Source organism: Pantherophis guttatus, chromosome 1 (genome assembly GCF_059756535.1).
Source record: "Pantherophis guttatus breed Tessera chromosome 1, ASM5975653v1, whole genome shotgun sequence".
Taxonomy (NCBI): Eukaryota; Metazoa; Chordata; class Lepidosauria; order Squamata; family Colubridae; genus Pantherophis; species Pantherophis guttatus.
Window position 1 is genome coordinate 126302754 of NC_142063.1, and position 23416 is coordinate 126326169.

At 40.7% G+C, this 23416-nt stretch overlaps 1 protein-coding gene across 2 annotated transcripts in view; it reads right to left on the reverse strand.

Moving 5' to 3' along the window:
• The window catches only part of HSPBAP1 (HSPB1 associated protein 1), a 69875-nt gene that overhangs the window by 26766 nt on the left and 19693 nt on the right, over nt 1-23416 (reverse strand). Inside the window, exons 2-3 of one of the 2 annotated variants that reach the window (XM_034422740.3) lie at nt 16268-16447; nt 5245-5435 (exon numbers count right to left, since the gene is read on the reverse strand). In XM_034422740.3, coding sequence (XP_034278631.2) covers nt 5245-5435; nt 16268-16447 — 371 coding nt within the window. The remainder of the gene's footprint in view (nt 1-5244; nt 5436-16267; nt 16448-23416) is intronic. The other variant, XM_060687912.2, reaches the window with a different exon arrangement.

The window sequence follows — 23416 nt, forward strand, 5'->3', positions numbered from 1 at the left end:
TTGCGCATGCACATGCACGTCCCTCGCATGCGCCCTGCCCCCCACACGTGCGCAGCAGACCTGAAGACCAGTTGGCTGGCGGGAGGCACGCGTGCATGTGCAGTGGAACTGGGTTGGAGCAACAGATGCCATAAGTTTGCCATCACGGGTATAGTCTATTCACTCTGTCATTTTTTTTTTAAAAAAAAGAGTAGCATAGGAAGCTCATCTTTCAGAACCGCGTTGACATGAAACTTTTATTTTTTATTTTATTTTATATTGGATTTCTATACCGCCCTTCTCCCTGAGGACTCAGGGCGGTGTACAGCCAGATTAAAAAACATGCAGAACAAATATTAAAAACAATTAAAAGATATATAAATTTGGCCCAATTAAAACTCATTTACCAATTAAAACGTTTAAAACATTTAAAAACAGTTAAAAATTTCATCTTAAGCCAGCCCGGCTTGTTTAAATAAATGGGTTTTAAGGGCGCGACGGAAGGCACTGAGGTCTTGGATTCTCCTTATCTCTGGGGGGAGCTGATTCCAGAGGGTAGGTGCCCCCACAGAGAAGGCTCTCCCCCTGGGGGTCACCAGCCTACATTGTCTGGCTGATGGCACCCCGAGGAGGCCCTCTCTGTGAGAGCGCACGGGTCGATGGGAGGTCGTTGGTAGCAGCAGGCGGTCTCGAAGATAGCTAGGCCCTATGCCATGGAGCGCTTTAAAGGTGATAACCAACACCTTGAAGCGCACCCGGAAGACAACTGGGAGCCAGTGCAGCTCGCGCAGGAGCGGTGTTACATGGGAGCGCCATGCTGCTCCCGTCACTACCTGCGCTGCTGCGTTCTGGACCAGCTGGAGCCTCCGGGTGCTCCTCAAGGGGAGCCCCATGTAGAGAGCGTTGCAATAGTCAAGGCGAGAGGTGACGAGGGCATGAGTGACTGTGCACAGGGAATCCCGATCAAGAAAGGGCCGCAACTGGTGAATCAGGCGAACCTGACAAAAGGTCCCCCTGGTTACAGCTGTCAGATGTTCCTCCAAGGACAGCTGCATATCCAGGAGGACTCCCAGATTGCGAGCCCTCTCTGTGGGGGCCAATGACTCGCCCCCAATAGTCAGTGATGGAGTCAACTGACTATATCGGGATGCCGGGAGCCACAGCCACTCAGTCTTGGAAGGGTTGAGCTTGAGCCTGTTCCTCCCCATCCAGATCCGTACAGCCTCCAGGCACTGGGACATCACTTCAAGGGCATCGTTGGGGTGGCCTGGGGTGGAGATGTACAGCTGGGTGTCATCAGCGTACTGGTGGTATCTCACCCCAAAGCCACGGATGATCTCACCCAGCGGCTTCACATAAATGTTGAACAGGAGAGGCGAGAGGACCGATCCCTGCGGCACTCCACAAATGAGAGGCCTCGAGGTCGACCTCTGCCCCTCTGCCAACACAAACTGCGACCGGTCGGAGAGAAAGGAGGAGAACCACCGCAACACGGTGTCTCCCACCCCCAACTCTTCCAGCCGGTGCAGCATGATACCATGGTCGATGGTATCAAAAGCCGCTGAGAGGTCTAACAGGACCAGAACAGAGGAACAACCCCTGTCCCGAGCCCTCCAGAGATCATCAACCAACGCGACCAATGCCGTTTCTGTGCTGTGCCCAGACCTGAAACCCGACTGGAACGGATCTAGATAAGATGTTTCCTCCAGGAATTGCGGAAACTGTCGTGCGACCACACTCTCAACAACCTTCGCCATAAAGCGAAGGTTGGAGACAGGACAATAGTTGGCCAATATTGCCGGATCCAGGGACGGCTTCTTGAGGAGAGGCCTCACCACCGCCTCTTTCAAGGCGGTGGGGAAGTAACCCTCACTCAACGAAGCGTTGATAACACCCTGGAGCCAGCCTCGTGTAACCTCCCGGGAAGCCAGTACCAACCAGGAGGGACACGGGTCCAGTAAACATGTGGCCGCACTAAGTCTCCCCAAAATCCTGTCCACATCATCAGGAGTCACAGCATCAAACTCCTCCCAGATAACATTCTCAAGACTATTCCTCGTCACCCTGCCCTGATCTACCCAGTCAGAGTCCAAATCCCCCCGGATCTGGGCGATTTTGTCATACAGGTATTGTCCGAAATCCTCCGCCCTGCCTTCTAAGGGATCCTCCCGCACTCCCGGATGGAGCAGGGCGCGGGTCACCCTAAACAGGGCGGCCGGACGATTCCCTGATGACGCAATAGAGGCGGAAAAGTAGTTAGACTTTGCCGTCTCTATCGCCACTAGGTAGGCCTTAATATGCGACCTTACCAGTGTTCGATCAGATTCAGCGAGACTGGCCCTCCAACCGCTCTTCAGGCGTCTTTTCCGGCGCTTCATTTCCCTCAGCTCCTCAGTAAACCAAGGAGCCGCACGGGATCGGCATCGGGTCAGAGGCCGCAAAGGCACAACTCGGTCCAAGGCCCCACCAGTCGCCCGATCCCAGGCGGCTACCAGATCCTCGGCCGAGTCATGTGCTAGATCCTCAGGAAATGGCCCAAGCTCCGTCTGGAACCTATCAGGATCCATCAGGCGCCTGGGGCGGATCCATCTAATTGGATCCGCCTCCCTGCGGCGAGGGGTCGCGGTTCGAAGATCTAGGCGAAGGAGTGAGTGGTCAGACCATGACAAGGGTTCCATGTCTATATCCCCTATAACAAGACCACTCAACCACTGGCCAGAGACAAAAATCAGATCCAGAGTGTGACCTCCCCTCTGAGTAGGGCCATGAACTAACTGGGTCAGGTCCATGGCCGTCATGGAAGCCATGAACTCCCGAGCCACCTCAGACGTTTCACCGACGGATGGCAAGTTGAAATCACCCATGACTAAAAGCCTGGGTGTATCTACTGCCACCGTGGCTATCACGTCGAGTAGCTCAGGTAGGGCTGTTGCCACGCGGCAGGGAGCCAGGTACGTAAGCAACAAGCCCATCTGAACCCCACGGCCCCACCTCACAAGGAGGGACTCACATCCGGCTATCTGAGGCACAGTGGTCTCCCTCGGACCCAGATCCTCGTTAATAATAACCGCCACCCCCCCCGCCCCTCCCCTGAGCCCTCGGCTGATGGAATGCTCTGAAGCCTGGTGGGCACATTTCAACCAGAGGGACGCCACCCTCCGGGCCCAACCAGGTCTCCGTAATACCCGCCAGGTCCGCTCCTCCCTCTTGTATAAGATCGTGGATGAGGGGGGCCTAACAATAACTGTTGGTTATTGTCCATTTGGTTTCCTGGGTGGCCTACTGAAGTGGGTTGCCATTTTCCAATAAATTATATTTATAGTGTGTTCCTTCTTCTATGAATGACTACTCATCTTGGGTGGCTTTGGGGGAATGTACACTCCTGATGCAGTGGTGGGTTTCAAATTTTTTTACTACCGGTTCTGTGGGCGTGGTTTGGTGGGCGTGGTGTGTCTTGGTAGGCGTGGCAGGGGAAGGATACGGTAAAATCTCCACTCTCTTCTGATCAGCTGGGACTTAGGAGGCAGAGAATAGATGGGGGTGGGGTCAGTGGTCAGTCAGAATTTTTACTACTGGTTCTCTGAACTACTCAAAATTTCTGCTACCGGTTCTCCAGAACTGGTCAGAACCTGCTGAAACCCACCTCTGTCTTGATGGTATGTATCATTGGCAGGCATAAACTACTTCACCAGGAACAGATAATGAGATTTCTCTCTCTCTCTCTTCCTCTGGTTGAATAACTGTTGAGCAAAGTCTGATGTTCCAGTTTCTTAAATTTATTTATTGAAAGCCCTTCTATCTCACCTCTCTATAAAGCTATAATGATTCTTATCATTTACCTCAAGGAGAGGCAACATATAATCCAGCAACTGCTCTTGGATTACAGATCCCATTGCAGGTCCCTACATTCTACAGACTATGGCCTAAAAAGAGTTCGTAGGTTATGTGTTGTGTTTTTAATCACATGGTGTTTTCATTGAACATATAGTGTTCAACATAGTTTTATTTATACATGTAATGTTTAATTGAATAGCTTATCTGCTTTGCATTGAATGTATCAGAATTCTTTCTAACAGCCCAATAAGATAAGCCAGTGTTGTTATCCTACAGTTTGGGAGAGGGAGAATCAAGTAGGTAAACATATTTAAAGAGATAAGGCAACGGTGAAATCCACTTACCTTTGCTACTGATTCGGGAACGGGAATGCGTGGGAATGCGTGCGTGCTATGCGTGCACATGCCTCTTCTAGCATGTGCAGAGCCTTCTGTGCATGCGCAGAAAGTCAAAAATGGGACATAATGATGTCCCAGGGGGTTGGCGGAGTCTCCCGCCACCGGCGCTACCGGTTCACACGAGCCGGATAGATCCGGCCAGATTTCACTGCTGCTATAAAGGTACATAGCATATGTTTATGAAATTTAAATATATAGTGATTCATACTCAGTATGGAAGAGCTGGTTAAAATCAGGTAAAGAAGGACATTCAGTGAGTGACCTTGTCTTAATTATTGCCTTTCTGCCTAATAATCTTCACAGGACTATTTTGACACTGCATTCAATTCTGGAAGCAATACTGTAAGAAGAGACCATTATAGCTAACTGAATTGAACTCAGAAGAAAGGAATGATTATTACTGATTAGGGAAACACCGTGCTACTAGGAATGTATAAAGGAAGTGAGTGTGTCTGGCAAGAGGACACTGGTTGGATGTGCTAGTCCTCTTCAAGCATCCTTGAAGGGATTTCTGCAGAAGGTGACAGAAGGTAGGCTAGATCTAATGAGATTGAGTTACAGAAGGATACATCTCGAATTTCAGAAATCTGGATACCAGAAGGAATTCTTGATAGTAAGAATAGTTTGACAATATAATACATTCTTCAGAAAGACGGGGCCTCTTTCAAATGAAGATGTCCAAGTCAAGAGTAGATAGCCATTTACTGGGGAAGCTTTGTCTTCAGTTTTCATATTCAAAATTGGACTGCGGCCTATATGAATTTTATTAACTCTGTGATTCTATGATAATAGAACTGGTAAAGCTCATATGTACTGTACAGTGCTTGGATCTTTGGGAAGAAAACTAGGAATGCAATTAAATATTCATTGAAATAAATTAAATATTTAAAAATAAAATAAAATGTTTTTAAAAACCCTCCACAGCACACTGATTTTTCAGTACACCAGAAAAAGGTTCTTTAATAATCAGGATTTCCTGAATCACCCCATCATTTTGATGAGATAAATAAAGGACAAAGGAAAGTAAATGTACCTGAAAATGTTCTGGCTTGTCTTCAAATAGCATATTGATGTACTTATAGTCAGCATACATCCAGTATTTACACAAATCATAACTACTGAATGGTCCAGAAGGATAAGGTTGCTGTCTTCCACTCCAGGCCAGAAAATCATCAAGCGTAGCCTCTGCATACGCACACTCCGTTTCGAAGAGAGGAGCCGTAGCTGTATCAAAAGAGACAACATTACATGCACATTAAACACAACACCAATAATAAGAGACAGATATGAAGCAAAGCACTTTAGGAGAGAAAGCAATAACTTTCTCTCTCTGCCTCAGACTGCTGGTTAAATGCAATATAAAAACCACAAATGAAATTACAGCAGTTTATAGATGTTTCAGCTGAAGATGCAGCATATATGACAACGCTCATACGTAACTCTTTTATTGCTGGGAGCCTTTGTTGTGCCTAAATCTGTAGATGAGGTTTTGTGTTTGCCTTTAAACTATATCTAGTTCTTTCAATAAATGTTTGTCCCTTTTGGAGTTTCTGAATTTTTCATAACATTGCCACCAAATCTCATCAGGGCTTCGTGTGGACCCTACTGGTATAAAAATGGAATCGAGAGGAGCAAATAACCAGAAACCTGCTGCTTGCTTTATGTATTTCATAAATAGTCACTGAAAACACAGAGTGCCAGTAGGAAAAGAGAACTAACTGCCTTCTTAGATTCAGTAACTGGTTACCCTGTCTGTAGCTGTGAGAACAGCAATCCAATCTTCCAATAATTGTACATTTGTTTCAGGATCCAAGCTAATTTGGGTTTAGATTTTGGTGCATGATCAATGAATGTGCCCAAGTCCACCATTATTTAAGTCAGGTCTCTCCAAACTTGGGAACTTTAAAACCTGTGGAGTTGAACTCCCAGAATTGTCTGGCTGGGGAATTCTGGGAGTTGAAGTCCACAAGTCTTAAAGTTGTCAAGTTTTGAGACCCCTCATTTAAGTGACGGGGAGCTTCCGCAGTGCTACTAATGTATAGACTAGTGGTGCTGCAGAGACTCAGTGCTTTTTCAACTCTCTTAAAAATCTCTGTCAAGATTTAAAGAATTATTAAGGCATCCTCAGTGAGAACTTTGTTTTAGCCCTAGAGCCTTGATGGCGAACTTATGGCACGCGTGCCACAGGTGGCATGCGTAGCCATATTGGTGGGCATGCAAGCTCAGCTCCGGCACACGCCAGCTGATTTTCAGGCCTTCTGGGCCCACCAGAAGTAGGGAAACAGGCTGCTTCCTGTCTCCAGAGGGCCTTGGGGTGGTGGTGGTGGTGGGAAAGGCCCATTTCTTTCTCTCCCCAGGCTCCAGAGCCTTTCTAGGAATCTGGGGAGGGTGAAAACGGCTTTTCCCATTCCCCCGGAAGTCCTCTAGAGGCTGAAAACATCCCGTTTGCCAACTTCCAGTGGGACCGTTGGCAAAGGGTGAAAAAGGCCGTTTTCGCCCTCTCCAGACTCCTAGAAAAGCTCTGGAGCCTGGGGAGAGAGAAAAACGGGCCTACCTGAGCTATCATGTGCCAGGAGGGTGGGAAGCGTGGGGGAATCGTGTGCAAATACGCAGGGCACATAGAATTATGGGTGTGGGCATGTGCACATGCGGCCCTCCCCACACTCCGCCCACTCCTGGCATGCGATGGTAAAAAGGTTAGCCATCACTGCCCTAGAGTCTATGCCTTGTTTTCAATTGCTTTAGAAATTCTCTTCATTTGCCATTCGAAGATGCTGATTTCCTAGTTGTGAGGATATAGGCCTCTGTTAAAATCCCTGAAATATTTCCTTTCCAGCCAAGAAGCTTATGTTTTAGTCCATAGAAACACAAGGTTGTTGCCTTCTACTAAGTCAATCTCTGATCCATTTTGGCTGGTTGTGTTGGCATGAAATAACAGCTGTCTTCTAGGATTACAAGCCAGAACTTTTTGAGCCTTGCTGCATATCAAAGGGACTGAATTACGTTTTTATTTCTTGCATTTATATAATGCCAGAATTAGATATCTTTTGCACTCAGACTGCCTGTTGTATTTTTCCGAGAAAGGGAAATGAAATAAAAAGCTGGAGGATCAGCGGAACCATCATGATTTAACCTCATATGAATGAATTAATGCATCTGTTTTATGCAATGACATTTTTTAAACCAAGGGTCTAGAGTTCACTTTGGATTACAAGCAGCAGGTTCCTCAAATATTCCCCAGAAACATTTCTCTTTCCTGTATTCATCAGCAAAAACTGTATTGTTCAGCTCACAAGTGGAGATATTTAGTATGTCTGGATTTTAACTGAATCGGTATGCTGTCAAACCAGTGAGCTTTTGGGAACTGAAATACACACTGAAAATAAATAGCCAGATATTCTTCTATCTTTTCTCCTAGACAGAATTCATAAGAGAGAAGAAAATGTTGTACATATATAGTCTGGGAGTCAGCCTATGATGTTCCAAATAAACATTTTAAATGCCTTTTTCCTAGACTGTTTAGATGAAAATTCAGTAGGCTATTGCCACAACTAAACAAGTAATCATTCCCCCATAAATGTATTAAGTACCACTACATTTTTTTTTTGCCATTTTTCCACACAAAGTAGATTTCATTGTTCATTTGAGAAAGAGCTTTACTCTCAATAATATATTTTTAAAGAAAAGTATGGCTATAGATATAGATGATACTTTATTTGTTAATGCAGTGATTTTCAAGTTTTTCTTCACCACAGACCCCCTTTAAATACCTTTTTTGGCCATGGCCATGGACCCACCCAAGACTTAAATCAAGATTTAAATCATAACATTTCTTCAAGCCTTCAAGACCTCCTGTGATAACATTGCGCCCCCTCCCCCCACCAGTGTCCACAGACCACAGATTGAGAATCACCATGATAATGTATAGGATGTTTATCCCACCCAAGTCCTGCTGTGCTCTGGTGTTGTTGTTGGATGTTCCTGGGAGGAATCAAAAAAGAATGCTGGATTGTGCGCTAGAAGTATTTATTCCCAGCAGTGTCACCCAAGGTGAGAAGGTCACCCTTCACGCAAGCAGGCACCTATATTGAACAGCCGTAATATAGGAAGACGCCAGAAGCAGATGACCACTTTAGTGTCAATAGCAAAGATATCAACTTGTTGTGTGGGACAAGGAAATCCACCTCTATGTTTTTACTAAGAAAACCGCATGGATAGAAAAGGTGAAATGAATGACAATATAGTGCTGGATGATGGACCTCTCAGGTCCATGTGCTACTGAGGATGAGTTGAGGATCTTTTGGAGTATGCCTATGGAGATTCTCAGTCATCCAGGTCATAGTTGCCCCAAAGGTGCTTTTTCAAGGGGCAACTGAACTTTCTGGGTTTTTTTAAAAAAAGATGTTTCATTTCTCATCCAAGAAGCTTCTTCAGCTCTGACTAGATGATGGGGAATGGAAGGAATTATATTCTTTGCAGACAGCTGGTCATTTGCATTCTTTTAGAGTCATTGAAGGTGGAGGTTTATCTGTGTCATCAGGGTCACCTGAGTAGAGCAAATGGGTGTGGAGCCTTATTGGAATTGTTGAAAGGACTTGTTGTAGACTGGACATAGATGATGTCATATCCCTCTCCCTCTGTTGAGAGAGGGCTGTTCATTTCTGACATAAATGGTCTCTTTGACTCCTCTTTCAAACCAGCGGTCCTCTCTGTCCAAAATGTGGACTTTGCTGTCTCCAAAAGAGTGGCCTTTGCCTTTTAAATGCAGATGGACTGCTGAATCTTGTCCTGATGGGTTTGTTCTTCTCTGTTGTGTCATGTATTTATGAAGTGGTTGTTTTGTTTCCCCAATGTACAGATCTGCACATGGCTCATTGTATTGTACTGCAAACATAGGAGAACAACATTAATATGCCAAAGGATGCTGGGAGACAGATGGTAATCAATTAAAAAGAGAAGATGGAAGATGTATACTGAAACACTATACAGTAGAGATGTCAACATCCAAGGTACCTTAGAAAATATTCCTTATTTACAAGAACCTCTTGTACTGAAAGATGATGTTAGATCAGCACTCTGTCATTACTAAGTTGGAAGCCTACAAGAACTAATGTAACACCCACTGAAATATGGCAAGCACCAGCAGAAGAACTAGTCAAAATATTAACCAGGCTATGTTTGCAAATCTGGAGAATGATACCATGGCCAACTGATTAGACAACATAAATCTACATTCCAATACCAAAAAAGACTTATTGTGCAAATTATTGTACAATATTCTTATTGTCACATGCTAGCAAAAAAATGCTTAGGGTTATCGAGAACCGATTAGAGCCCTACATGGAAGAAAAGATGCCTGATGTTCAAGCTGGCTTTGGAAAAGACAGAGGAACACGAGACACTATTACTAATCCAAACTGGGTAATTGCAAAAGCTAAAGAAAGCCAAAAAGATGTCAATAAGTGCTTCATTCATTATAGAAAAGCCATTGGTTGTGTTGTTCACATGAAGCTATAGAAAGTGTTCAGAGAAATGGGAATCACAGAATAACTTGTTGTTCTCATGAGCACTTATATACAGGTCAGGAAGCCACAGTATGGTCAGAATGTGGCAAAACAGACTAACAGACTAACTCCAGGTTGGCAAAAGAGTACAACAAGGCTGCATATGCTCCTATTATCTATTCAACCTACATAGGGAATATATATTAAAAGAAGTTGAATTGGAAAAAAGATGAGTGTGGTTTTAACGCTGGAAGAGAAGAAAATATTACCTGCACTATGTTGATGACCCTTCCCGGACAGCCAAAAATGCCAAGATCTGCAAGCTAAACTAAAACTCAAAGAGCACTGTGAAAAAAATTAAATATAAAATCTAAATTGCTATAATGACAAAAGATACTAACAGCCAGTCTTAGAACTGACAATGAATATATCAAAGTAATGAATAGGTTCTGCCTTTTAAGATCAACCATCAACAGTAAAAGAACCAGCAGTCATGAAATACATCAAGGCTAGTACTTGATAGATCAACCATGAAGGCCTCGGAAAAAATACAAATGCTGTGATGTGCTTATATATATAAAGATCAGAATCATACAAGTCATGGTATTGTATAGTATTCCCTGTGATTTTAAAGAAGCAGGATAGGAGGACTATTGACTCCTTTGAAACTTGGTATTGGACAAGTTTCCTGAGAATAAATGGGACAGCCAAAAAAACAAACCAATGAATCATTGAACAATCAACTCAGAGTCTCACTTGAGGCACAAATAATGAAGCTCAAATAAACCTAATTTGGACACATTGTGAACCCCCAGATCTCTGGAAAAGACTCTAATACTGAAAAAGGTGGAAGAATCAGCAGTAAGGTGGATGGATTCAGTTACAATGGCAATGAAAGCACCATTGGGAGACTTGAAAGAACAGGTTAGGAATTGATCTTCGTGGAGAAAATCTCTCTATATGGTCGCTAGGAGTCAAAAACAATTTGATAGCATACAATCAATAGTATGTCTGTGGTTATCTATATTTTGAAGACATAAATCATTGTAAAAACTAATTATTGATTTCTGAGGGATAGATTTCCTAGATCAGCCAAATATACATATTCCATCAGGGCATGAAAAGCATATTTGAATCCACTAGCATTCATCTTTTTGTGAACAAAAATCTGTACAAAACTAGATGGGCTTTTGGTCTCCTCCAGCAAGATTCCCTTTCTGTTCTTATTCTCTTTAAAGCTTAAAAGTAAAAACAGATTTTAAAAGCTGGCAAGACATTTTTAAACATTACTACATATAACAAAGGTGCGTATTAACATCTGTTTGCTATTTTTCAAAATTCCTTTTTTTTTTACAATTGCTCTCAACCTATTGGCATTCTTTTATCTTGTATGATTACGTTTAATTCATACCATAAAAATCCCAGTATCAAGATGACAAGACCTTTCTATACAAAATATCATCAATGGCAAAGGCAATTTCAATGGTGATGCATGAAACTCTTTCAAAAATATTATTCAGAGAGCCGATGGATATGTCGCTTCTTGGAATAATAAAGGATACTGAGAGCCTCTGAACACTGCCAACTGATGGAAAAGGAGGTGAGCGATTTTAGTCAATTCCCTTTATTTCCTATTGCCCCCGATTCAATACGCCATCTTGCTCTGGAGTCTCCCTCAACCCTGAGCTGACTTTAAGGAAATGCAGTGAGTGAGAGTGATCTGGAAAAATGGGCAAGAAGTGAGAATGTCCCGTGAGTAAAAATATATTCATATGGACAATATTCTGAATTTCTAATGTCTTATTAGAGAGAAAGCAGATGGCTTGACTGTTATTGACTTTCCATTAATCTCAAAAAGCTAAGCAGGGTCAGACCTGATTAGGATTTGGAGGGAAACCATTAAGAAAACTACTAAGAAAAAAAAAAAAACTAGGATTGGTGCCTAGTCTGGAAAGTAAGGAAATAAATAAATGGAAGACTCAGAAGAAAGCAATGCCTAATCAGTTTGTTTATTTATTTATTATTATTTATCATTTATCATTTATCTTTTTTGTTTGTTTGTTTGTTTGTTTGTTTGATTGATTTATATGCTGCCCTTCTCCGGAGACTCAGGGCGGCTTACAATGCTTTTAAGCAATAGCCTTCATACTTTTGTATATACCTGCTTAGTAGGGCTTTTGGCCCCCCCCAAGCGGTGTTCTATTTTATACAAAGTCAGCTTATTGCCCCCACAAACCGGGTCCTCAGTGTACAATCAGTTCAGTGTTCAAGCAAGACAATGCAGTGATGTGTCTGTAAAGTCACCAGATATCAAGCTCGACTCAAAGGAAACTCTACTGTGTTTATTATATAATAAAGCTTATAACAGAACTTTTCCTATATGCAATAGAATGTATGACAAACCCTGGGAACTCAGAGGATGAAACGGGACCATTATAGGAGGGAAGACCATTACAGAAATGATTCCTTAGTCCAGGAGAGTGGGAAAGCGTGAGAACAAGACTCAGTAACTCCACCTTAATTTTGCCAAGTTGATCTGAAGACTTGCTTTGGCAGGCTTTCAAGATTCTGTTAACTTATCCTACTTGCAATAAATGGTATTCCAGAAATCTGGGTGCTTCTTGTTTCCTGAGTGCACCAACCTCAACAGAATTGACAATATTGTAAGTGGAATGCAAATCTATCACTATACATACAGTTAAGACTCTAGATAAAACTGCTTAATTTTATGCAAAGTAGATACCAAAGGGGTTGGAGGAACTAATCTTACTTTTGGCTTTGTGTAATCATACAAAGCATTTTGCATTATCTGAAATGCAGAAATGTAAAGAGAGCTAGAAAGTGTACTCGCAAACTCAATATTTGTGAATAAGGTGAAATTCTTCCTCACCCCAAAATTTTCTCATATAAGGAAAAAGAGATGCTTTATTTTTGTTTCCACAATATTGCAATGCAATTCCACAATTATTGGCTTATCAGACTTTCATTTCTCATTACAAGAACTAGTCCTTCAGCCCAAAAACATAATGCACAGTATTATACATTGGCCAAAATTACTGTTGCTGGGGAAACCAAATTGCAGCAGAATGCATGAATGGCAGAATAATATGTTAACTCTTCATTTGACTCATCAGGTACAGTTATTTAAATACAGTATGGATGCTTTTCATTTTTACCAGCAAGGCAATGCTCAGAGACTACCATATTTTTCGCACTATAAGACGCACCTGACCATAAGATGCACCTAGGTTTAGAGGAGGAAAACAAGAAAAAAAAAAATCAGGTGGAGCCTGAGAAGGCCACAGATAGGCGTCCTCTCATGTGCCAGCTCTATTGACTCCTGCACTGTGGAAAAGAGACAGAAGATGCAGGAAATGACAAAAAAGAAGATGCAGGGTTCAGCACTGTAAAAGGACCCCACCACCACAGCCTGGCTGCTATTGACCAAAGGACCAGGTCCGTCCACTTTTTGGGGGGGGGGGAGGAGTGTGTCTTATAGAGTGAAAAAAACGGTACTTACCTTTTATTATTCTGACTGCATTGGAAAGGCAGCTAGGAGATTCTCAAACATTCTGATTTATTTCAAACGAAAGCAAAAATAAAACCCTATATCACTTTTCTTTTAAAAGTATGCGCTTAGTGTTTCCCCCTTAAGTTTCGGCTCTTGTCCAAATGCAAAATTAAATGGATATTTCTTCTTTAAAAAATGCAGTTAATCTGCAGGTTTTAATAGTGTACAGAAACAATATCAACTGTGTTCTGCCTCTGATATGAAAGTAGACTATATGAGAAATAATAAACAAAATTAAATGAAGTACCATGTGCCTGATCCATCTGCTCTAAAAGAGAAGAGGCAAAAGCTGAGGGAAGCAAGATTCGATGTTCATTTCAGTGCTTCTCAAAGACAGACAATTTGGTATTGTCCAGATGTTTTGAGATTCAAATGTTATCCCTTTTAGCCAGCAAAGAAATATTGGTGTAGGTTCAAAACATTTCCAGTACATTGGGTTGGCTGAATTTAGTATACAATCCGCGCATCTGGGCTAACCTCAATTTCTTGCAATTTCTTACAAGAACTATTAAATTTATTTACTTGGATATTTTATGTGCAAAATTCTGGTTATCGCTGACATAGCCAAAAGATTATATAGCTTGTTCAGTGACCCTCTGAACAGAGATTTTGAGTAATTTACCTCTGATTCAGCAAGAAATAAAAAATTATTCATTATGTTGTGAATTATTCATACTTCCATGGTAAATAATTAAAAATTATCAATTAAGTACAGTTGTCCAGTGATAATGGAATAAGTTTTTTTTAAAAATGAAGTTAGCTTGAAAAACCTCCACTCATTAAAATATCTGAATAATAGAAAGCAGTAGGATAAATCATAACTTTTATTCTTTGCATCAGGTCATGAATTTTAGGCTAACTCTCTGAGTTTCTTATTCCTTTTTAAATACCAAATATGGGGAGTAGTCTACAAAAAGACCTTAATGTATTTTACCATAAAATAATATCTTATATCTAGAACTGAGTACTCTATATGCTGCCTTTCAATTAATGTTGCTACCAAATTTACTTTATATAGGTAAAGGTAAAGGTAAAGGTTCCCCTTGCACATATGTGCTAGTGCTTTCAAACTGCTAGGTTGGCAGAAGCTGGGACAAGTAACAGGAGCTCACTCTGTTACATGGCACTAGGGATTCGAACCGCTGAACTGCTGACCTTTCGATCGACAAGCTCAGCATCTTAGCCACTGATCCACCGCATCCCTATTTACTATATATAGACTATTATTTATTTATTTATTTATTTATTTATTTATTTATTTATTTATTTATTTATTTATTTATTTATTTATTTATTTATTTATTTATATATGCCGCCCTTCTCGGGAGACTCAGGGCGGCTTACAATGCGTTAAGCAATAGCCTTCATACTTTTGTATATTTTATACAAAGTCAGCTTGTTGCCCCCACAAACCGGGTCCTCATTTTACCCACCTTAGAAAGGATGGAAGGCTGAGTCGACCTTGAGCCTGGTGAGAATTGAACTCGCAGTAATTGCAGGCAGCTGGATGTTAAATGCTGCCTTAGTAGGAGGCATTAGCCTCCTACGCCACTCAGGCTTCTATATATTTACTATATATAGACTACTATAAAGCTGAAAGTGTGGTATTTTTTTGGGGGGGGGAAGCAAATAAAAGAAGAAGAAAAATTGGTCATCTATATTTCAGAGTTAACCTACAGTAAAAGTGATCACTTTTAGTACAAGCATATTTCTTGGTAGAACATTTTACACAGCATCTTTCATCAAAGGATTCTGGAGACCTTTACATGAATAAAATCAGATAAGTTCCATATAAATAATAGAAGACAGCATTTTCATTTCAATATGAAAATCAATATTGGTGCCTAATCACAACTCCTCGGATCCCAGACATTTCCGAAGCTCAAAATAAAATTGCCTAAACAGAATTGGCCATTGTGTGTTCTTCCAATCCCAATTGTACTTGTATATCAACACAGCTCAGAACAATAAACACAGCACAGCTGTTTTGTGAAGAAGTGAATAAAATCCCTTCTTAATATGTATTCTATTTACTATGGACAGGTTCTAAACAATAATTTACAACTAGAGTTCTAACAGGATTTTTGAACAGCAAACAATATACTCTGTACTCAGAGGTACTTCCTATCACTCCTTTATGTTCAATGTATTTATACATATTTATTTTACAGTATGTTTTACTGCATCTGTAATATTTTGTGGATGGTATACGGTTCATTGTAAATAAATATGCTGAACTGTCAATTATAGTATCGGTAGTCCTCGAATTACAACCACCATTGAGCCCAAAAGTTCTGTTGCTAAATGAGATATTTGTTAAGTGAATTTTGCCACCATTTTATGCACAATTCATAAGTCAATAACTGCAGTTGTTAATAACATAGTTGTTAAGTGAAACTGGCTTGTCCATTGATCACATGACCCCAGGATAATGCAACTAGGATAAATATGAGTCAGTTGCCAAGAATCTGAATTTTGATCACATGACCATGCGGATGCTGCAAAAGTCGTTACTATGAAAAATGGTCATAAGTCACTTTTTTCAGTGGCACTGTAACTTTGAAAGATGACTAAATGAACTGTTGTAAGTCGAGGACTACCTGAAGAGTGAAAGCAATGTCAAACTTTATGTCAGTGCTCTTCCATTCATGCAGGTATACTTCTTCCCATCCCTCCAGACATTTAGAATAGATGCAGAGGATGCCTTAAGGGAAAAGAAAGAATTTGTTTCTTTCAGGAATACTAGTTAGTGGATGGATGTCAGTGGATGTTTCATTTCATTTCATTGTATACTTGGAGGGCACCTTGTTGCTAATCCATCTCACAATGGCCATGCATTATTATTGTTCTTTATCATTTTAAAATGGCTGATATTACTGTGAACCATTCTATAGCATTTCCCATTTATTTTAAGGAGAAAATACACCTGAAGTACTGTATCTGTATAGGGAGAAATGAGAAAGAAGGTTGTACTGCTCTACCTGTGTCCTTCCTTCCTATTCTAAAAAGTATTTTCTTTCCAGCCAATAGACTAGCCAGATGTGTAACATTCCAATGAAGTACCGGCCAATCGAAAGTCATGTTGTTGAAGACCACTGGTTTTTGAAGAGTCATCACAATTTCTTTAGCTTCTTCTGGTGTAAATGGTTTGACTTGCTCACCTACAAATGAAACAAAGGGATTCATATCAAGCTAAGCTATCATATGAGAACAGTTGCAGCATTAAAATATAAAGGTAACTATTCCATATCCTATGTACTTCAAATGTTTTGTTTCATAAAATCTTGATGAAATAATGATTTTCTAATGTGCAGTATAGCAATGTGATTTAGAATTAATCTGAAATTAATCACAGGTCTCTAATTGACAAATGTTTAAAGGAAATATAGTGAAGAAAAAACAGCTTTTCCAAATGCTGACACCTCTTTATATAGCAATCTTCCCCAATCTGATTATGGTGGACAACAATGTCCATCATCCCTAGTTATTGAGCATTGAGGACAGTGGGATTTTAGTCCAATACATGGGGAAGCCAACTTGGAAAAAGCTGGTATAAAGCATTGTCATGAGATGGATGAAAGTGCTGATGCAATCTGTTTTGTGTAATTAAATATTTTCTGCAGTGTCAAACTTTTTAAAAAAACTCTTCAACTTAAAAAAAGGAAAACAGACTAAACAAGAAGTGTGCCTCCTCAAGGACTATGCTAATCCTAGATTTCAGTTTTTGCCTTAGATTTATATGCCCATTGAAACTGTCATCGTGAAATGTTGGCAGCCTTGAATAAACTTGGTACTTTTATAAAAATTGCCCTAAAGGGACATGTTAAATGAAAGGACCTTTTTTCATGCAAATATAACCATCCTATAGAATTTTTTAAAAAGCAGGTTATAGCCAGAAATTATAAAAATATTTTCCAGTATTGAATAACAATCTAAAGAAGCTATTTAATTAAAGTGTTTTTGAAAAGATGAAGAATATTTTGTGGTTTGTATGAAGTTATTGAAAATCACAAAACTTTCTGAAAGTTGGATCAAGGAACACAGTCTCCTCTTTCATCCTGCTTTCAGAATGCTAAAACCTGTAAAAGGTTCACTGAAGATACTCTGATGATTATTAAATACTGGAATTGGAAAAATTAAAAACTAATTCACCAAAGACACTTCTACTCCACTTTTCAGTTTTAAAAAGTTGAGTGGTTTTCCGATTTTTGAAAATTGGTAGCAATTATAGCAGGGGTAAAATGCACTTACCTTCACTACCAGATCAGAAATGTGAGTGCGTGCACGCACGAGCATGCACAGAGGGTCAAAACCGGGACGTGATGATGTCCCGGTGGGTGGGCAGACCCTCCCGCCCTCCCGCTACCGGCTCGTGCGAGCCGGATAGATCCAGCCGGATTTCACCACTGAATTATAGATAACAAACATTAGGGAACAGCTGAACAGTTTAAAATAATCAGAACATTGATAATTGTTTAAAAACATTTTTATGTTATGCAAATGAAACCAACTTTTTTGTTACTTCATTAACTGGCAATTCAAACAGGAAGCTATTTATTTATATGGATTATTTATATGTTTACTCCTAATAAGCAATATTCCCCTAGCAATTTAGAGAAGCAATTTAAAACCATAGAAAGAAGTAAAGCCACAGAACAATAACTTTAAATAGAATAAAACCATCTCCAACATAAAAACAAAGCTGGCAAGAACAATACTGAGATTGAGGAAAGATAACTATAAAATCTTATAAAATGTTGGTGCTATGCCATCTATTATTTTATCAAAATTTTGTTAAGCACAATATTGTATAAAGTAGCTTCCTTTAAACTGATTTCCTTCAGGTGTGTTAGACATTATCTTCTCTAATTTCATACCGTCTGTGAATTATGGTAATTGGTGCAACCCAGTTTGGAAAGTCTGGGATAGTTTACTGGGCAATGTGTGTTAAGTATTCATGAAATCGCTCGAGGTTTTGCACCTGTCCATTCAAATTAGAATCCAGGACTCCTGCTTTAGAATTTCATAAAGCCTCAGTATTCTTTGGAAGATTTTTTTTTTTAAAAAGTTGGTACTACTGTCTTTACCAGAGCAAGGAGGCGGAAATCATCAGAACCAGGGATCTGCATTCTTAAAAAGAGCAGATAATTTAACCTACGGAATTTATTGCCAAACTATTGTAGTGGCCCGCCACTGGCCAGCAGAGCTGGCAGCAGAGTTGGAAAGCGAGGAAGTTGGGGAGGAATTTGGGCCAGTCCTGGGGGCTGGGGAAAGCTCAGACGAGGGCTCTGCATCGGAGGCAGAGAGGGAGCTAGACAGCAGCGAGACAGAGGAACAGCTGGAGCCTGTTCCCAGTGTGTGCATGCGCAGAGGTGCCAGAAGATAAGAACAACTCAGGAAGCAGGATCGATTTGGGAGTAAAGCCACACCTTGGAGGTGATTGGCCCCTCCCATAGGAAATAAAAGAGGAACAAACAGGGAGTGGGCTTTTGCAGGAAACAATTCGTTCATTCTGTGACTCTGAGAGACTCTGTGCCAAGTTTTGGCTTGTACTGCGTTTGGAAACAAGTTACGTGGCAGCTTGCCAAGCGAGATAAAGTGTGTGGATAAATATTCCTCTGAAAGACTGTTTGGACAGGCCTTGCTGACTGTGAATGAAAGTAATTCACAGTTGTGTACATAAAAGAGGTTTTGCCGGGACCGAGACTCTGCTTTCTGCTTTTTAAGGGAGCCTAGGTCAGAACAACTATGTTGCAATGGTGAGTCCACCATTGGATGGCTTTAAAAGGAGATTGAATGCATTCATGGGATACATTGATATCAAGGGCTACTAGTCCTGAAGACTCCATGCTCAGGGAGCAATATGCCTCCACATATCACTTGAAGGTGAAGGGGGGGCAGTGGGCTATGTCTCTGTCCCTTGCTTACAAGTACTTCAAAGAATCTGGTTGATCACATTAAGAAACTAAATGCTAGATCACAATGGGCTTCAATCTCATCCAGGAGAAAGGTTCATGTACTGTAACAAATCTAGTACAAACTCTTCTCACTCTAGCACTGCTGATGTTGTCTAGGTTTATTTATTTATTTATTTATTTTTCATATTTGTATACCGCCCTACTCCCGAAGGACTCAGGGCGGTGAACAACCATAATAAATACGAATACATATAGAAGTTAAAAACTATTAAGAAACAGATTAAGTAATTTAGGCTCAAAGATTAAAAACATCCAAATTTTTAATGGTAATGAAATGTCTGCAAGAAAACAACCAAGCTCAGAGAGCACCAAGGATCCCCCATTTCAACCCTGAGCTATACATGCTCTCCTTTATTGCTACTCTTCTAACTATTATCGAGCCAAGGTGGCGCAGTGGTTAGAGTGCAGTACTGCAGGTACTTCAACTGACTGCTAGTTCAGCAGATCAGCGGATCAAATCTCACCGGCTCAAGGTTGACTCAGCCTTCCATCCTTCCGAGGTGGGTAAAATGAGGACCCAGATTGTTGGAGGCAATATGCTATTTAGTATACTGTCTTTGGTGTAAGCCGCCCAGAGTCCTCGGGGAGTGGGCGGCATAGAAATATGAATAATAAAATAAATAAAAATAAATTATACATTTTGCTTTGGAGCGATTGGCAGCCAGTTTGGTGTAAGGAGTTGGCCTAGAAATCAGTAGACTCTCAGTTCTAGGCCTTTCGTAGGCACAAAATTCAGCTGGGTGACTTCGGTACAGTCACTCTCTCTCAGCCCAAGCCGCTTCATAGGGTTGTTGTGGGGAAAATAGAAAGCAAGAATATTAGGTATGTTCCCTGCCTTCAGATGAATAAAAAACCACCACCACCAACAACAACAACCCACAAGGATTTAATTGTCATCTTTTACTTTTTTGGTTTTGCATATCAAGTTTCATTTTTGTGATGTTTCACAAGGAGCGATTTGGATCACATGATATTCCTAAAACCGAAAAGGCAGAAGTGAGACTTAGCTCTTAGCATCACCCTCTGCTCCGTATCTAAAGGAGTGAGGGTTTCACAGGAGCTGTATTCTCTGACAAATGTTTCTGTTTCAGCCTGGCAAAGGGGAAGTTTGTCAGTAACCAAGCAATAAGTTCAATGCACAGAAAGCAAAATTAGACAGAGGGGACAGCCAATGGTGAACAACAATTCACCAGACACAGATACAACTCCTGGCAGGCTGCCTTTGTGAATGGATTAACTAGTTATTGGGCATACTATTGTGGTGACCTTGACCTGAGATTAAAGAAAAAATGTGTGTGTGTGTGTGTGTGTGTGTGTTTAAATCTTTCATGATAATAAAAGAGAACAAGTTTCCAGGACATTTTGATGGATTAAAAATTACACTGTTTGGCATTTCATTTCTGACATATTAGATTCTAAGTTCTATTTTACTTATTAGAATTCTGACATGCTTCCTGACACCCATTCATTTCATGGTAATAAAATACAGAGGTAGCCTTCCATGATCCAGCAGCTGTTCTAGCACTGTCTCCCAGTGAAATGCAATAATTCCTAGTTAAACTGTCCTTAACTGCTGCACAGCTGTCCTTTTGCTCCTTTTGCTTTTGTTAGACTTTTCTACAAAGGTTCATCATGTGCAATACATCTGGAGTGAAATTCTAGGTCTTTGGAAAGGGGTTCTAGGGACCATAAAATAGCATGGATCTTTTGCCACAGAAAGAGATGTCCATGAGCAGAAATCTTCTTTCTTACCGATGCAAAAAAATAAAATAAAAAAAAAATCCCTCTGCTTGTTGCTCCCAGCACTAATGGCAGAAAAGAGATTCCAGGTCTTCTTTTTGGGCAGATGCCAAGCCCTCCCCACACCCACTTCCAGAATGAGTGATAAAAGTGGGAATACTGATTATCAAGCAAGAATAGATGTTCCAATCAGAATGAGACCAGTTTTATTCTCTGATGCAATCAAAACTGCATCACCCACTACAAATGATGTCGGTTGCAGAAGATACAACAAACCACAGTGCATTTTCCTACTGTACTACCCCTTCAGGAAATGAAGATCAATTGTCTTCTGAGTTTCAGGTTGGAACACAGCCCAGTTAGCTTTGAGTAGAGATGGGAAACCAACAACCACTTGTGGCAACTGTTGTGGTAGATCTTTACTAAAATCTGGGCTATTATATTACTCTGAACTGGGACAAGTAAGCCTGTTATATCGGATTATTCTCTTTCCTTTTACAGCTTTGAGTATCCTTTTTTCTCCCAAATTAATAATTAAAATGCTAAATGCTAACTTTCTATTATTTTGAGAGATTTGTGGGAAATGGTCCAGGCAACATGTCATCTCAGTGGTGGCCTCTATTTTATGGTACACACTTTTCCTCCTTTTTGTTCCCTAGAAATATGGCTTGTCTCTACTTTACAAGTATTTAAAAATACTTGCATTTTTCAAAATATTTGCATTGTAGGGCCAAAACAACACTGCTACATAGACAGTTGGCTTTTCGGTTAAACAAATGACATCTTTGATGTCCTTGTTTTTTAATTATTGATTTCCATTGTTTATGTATGCCCTTAATCCTCTTTTTAAAACTTTATTTGCAAAATTATTCATTAGGATTGGGGCAAGCTATAAATATAGATAGTCCTTGTTTAACAATCACAAATGGGATCTGCAACTCAGTTGTTAAGTGAAAAGGTTGGTAAGTGAAAACAAGATTGTGCTTATCTTATTTCGGTTTTCCTTTGCTTTATAAACCTGCAGAGGTCATAAATTGTAAGGATTGGTTGCAAAGTTACTTTTTCATCACTTTCGTAAATGTGAATGGTCGCTAAATGAGACAGAGGCTAAACTCTATTGTGTAAATAAAGAAATAATAAGTCAAATGCTTCTTTTATGACATGGTATCTAGGAAGAACAATTGCAATCTAACTGTTGATGTCAGCCTCTGCAGGAAAAAAAACAGAATTCTTCTGATTGACCAAATCGTTGCAACTCTTCACCAACTGAGTGGGATACCATACCATCTGGGATTTAAGCTTCTCTTTTCACCTTCATCCCTTTAGATCGCTCTGAAGCTTAGCCTGGCAACCCAACACAGTGCTATAAGCACAAGCTAATTTCATCCTGTCAGCATGATCAGGGAAGCATTTTCAAGGGTAGGTCATTTAACTATAGTACATCACTCATTCTTTCCAGGGAGCTGCAAATATAAGCAAAGCATTTCATGCACATTCATCAGACCAGGAGCTTTTGTCTTTCTGAGCTATTGCTTTATTTGTCCAGGAAGTTTTCACAACTTCACCAGGCTGGCAGCTGGAATATTTTTCTTTCTGTCCAAGTGCCTTCTTATATTTGTCCTGCCTAGAATCAATGAATCCTGCAGAGTTTAGAATCTGCTGGATAGATTATTACAAATCTTGCTTCTTTGTATTATTCTGTTCCCATATTGGTAAGTAAATTTAAACCTATCTAAGCCAAATAGGACAAAGGGGATGTGGTGGCTCAGTGGCTAAGATGCTGAGCTTGTCGATCAGAAAGTTCGGCAGTTTGGCGGTTCAAATCCCTAGCGCCATGTAAGGGAGCGAGCTCCCATTACTTGCCCCAGCTTCTGTCAACCTAGCAGTTTGAAAGCATCTAAAAATGCAAGTAGAAAAATAGGAACCACCTTGGCGGGAAGGTAACAGCATTCCATGCGCTTTTGGCGTTTAGTCATGCCGGCCACATGACCATGGAATTGTCATCAGATAACACTGGCTCTTTGGCTTAGAAACGGAGATGAGCACTGCCCCCTAGAGTTGGGAATGACTAGCATGTATGCGCGAGGGGAACCTTTACCTTTTAAGCCAAATTTGTAAAACGAACGGGTACAAGGTTACTGAATCAGTTGCCTCAGTAAGTCACCTACTTTCCCTCAGGAAGGAATCAAGTGTCACAATCTGAAGTCAGTATGATCATTAGCCAACATGAACTATCCCCAGTTATTAAAATGGGACCTACATATGCATAGATGCAGATGTCTTTCAAGAAATAGTCTGGGAAGGTAGAAAATTTCACAAAATTGATAGATGATCAAAAGGGGGAAAAAAGCTTTGCCACCTGCAAACTTATTTACTTTGCTTATATGAAGTTAAATAATTTTAGCTTGAAAT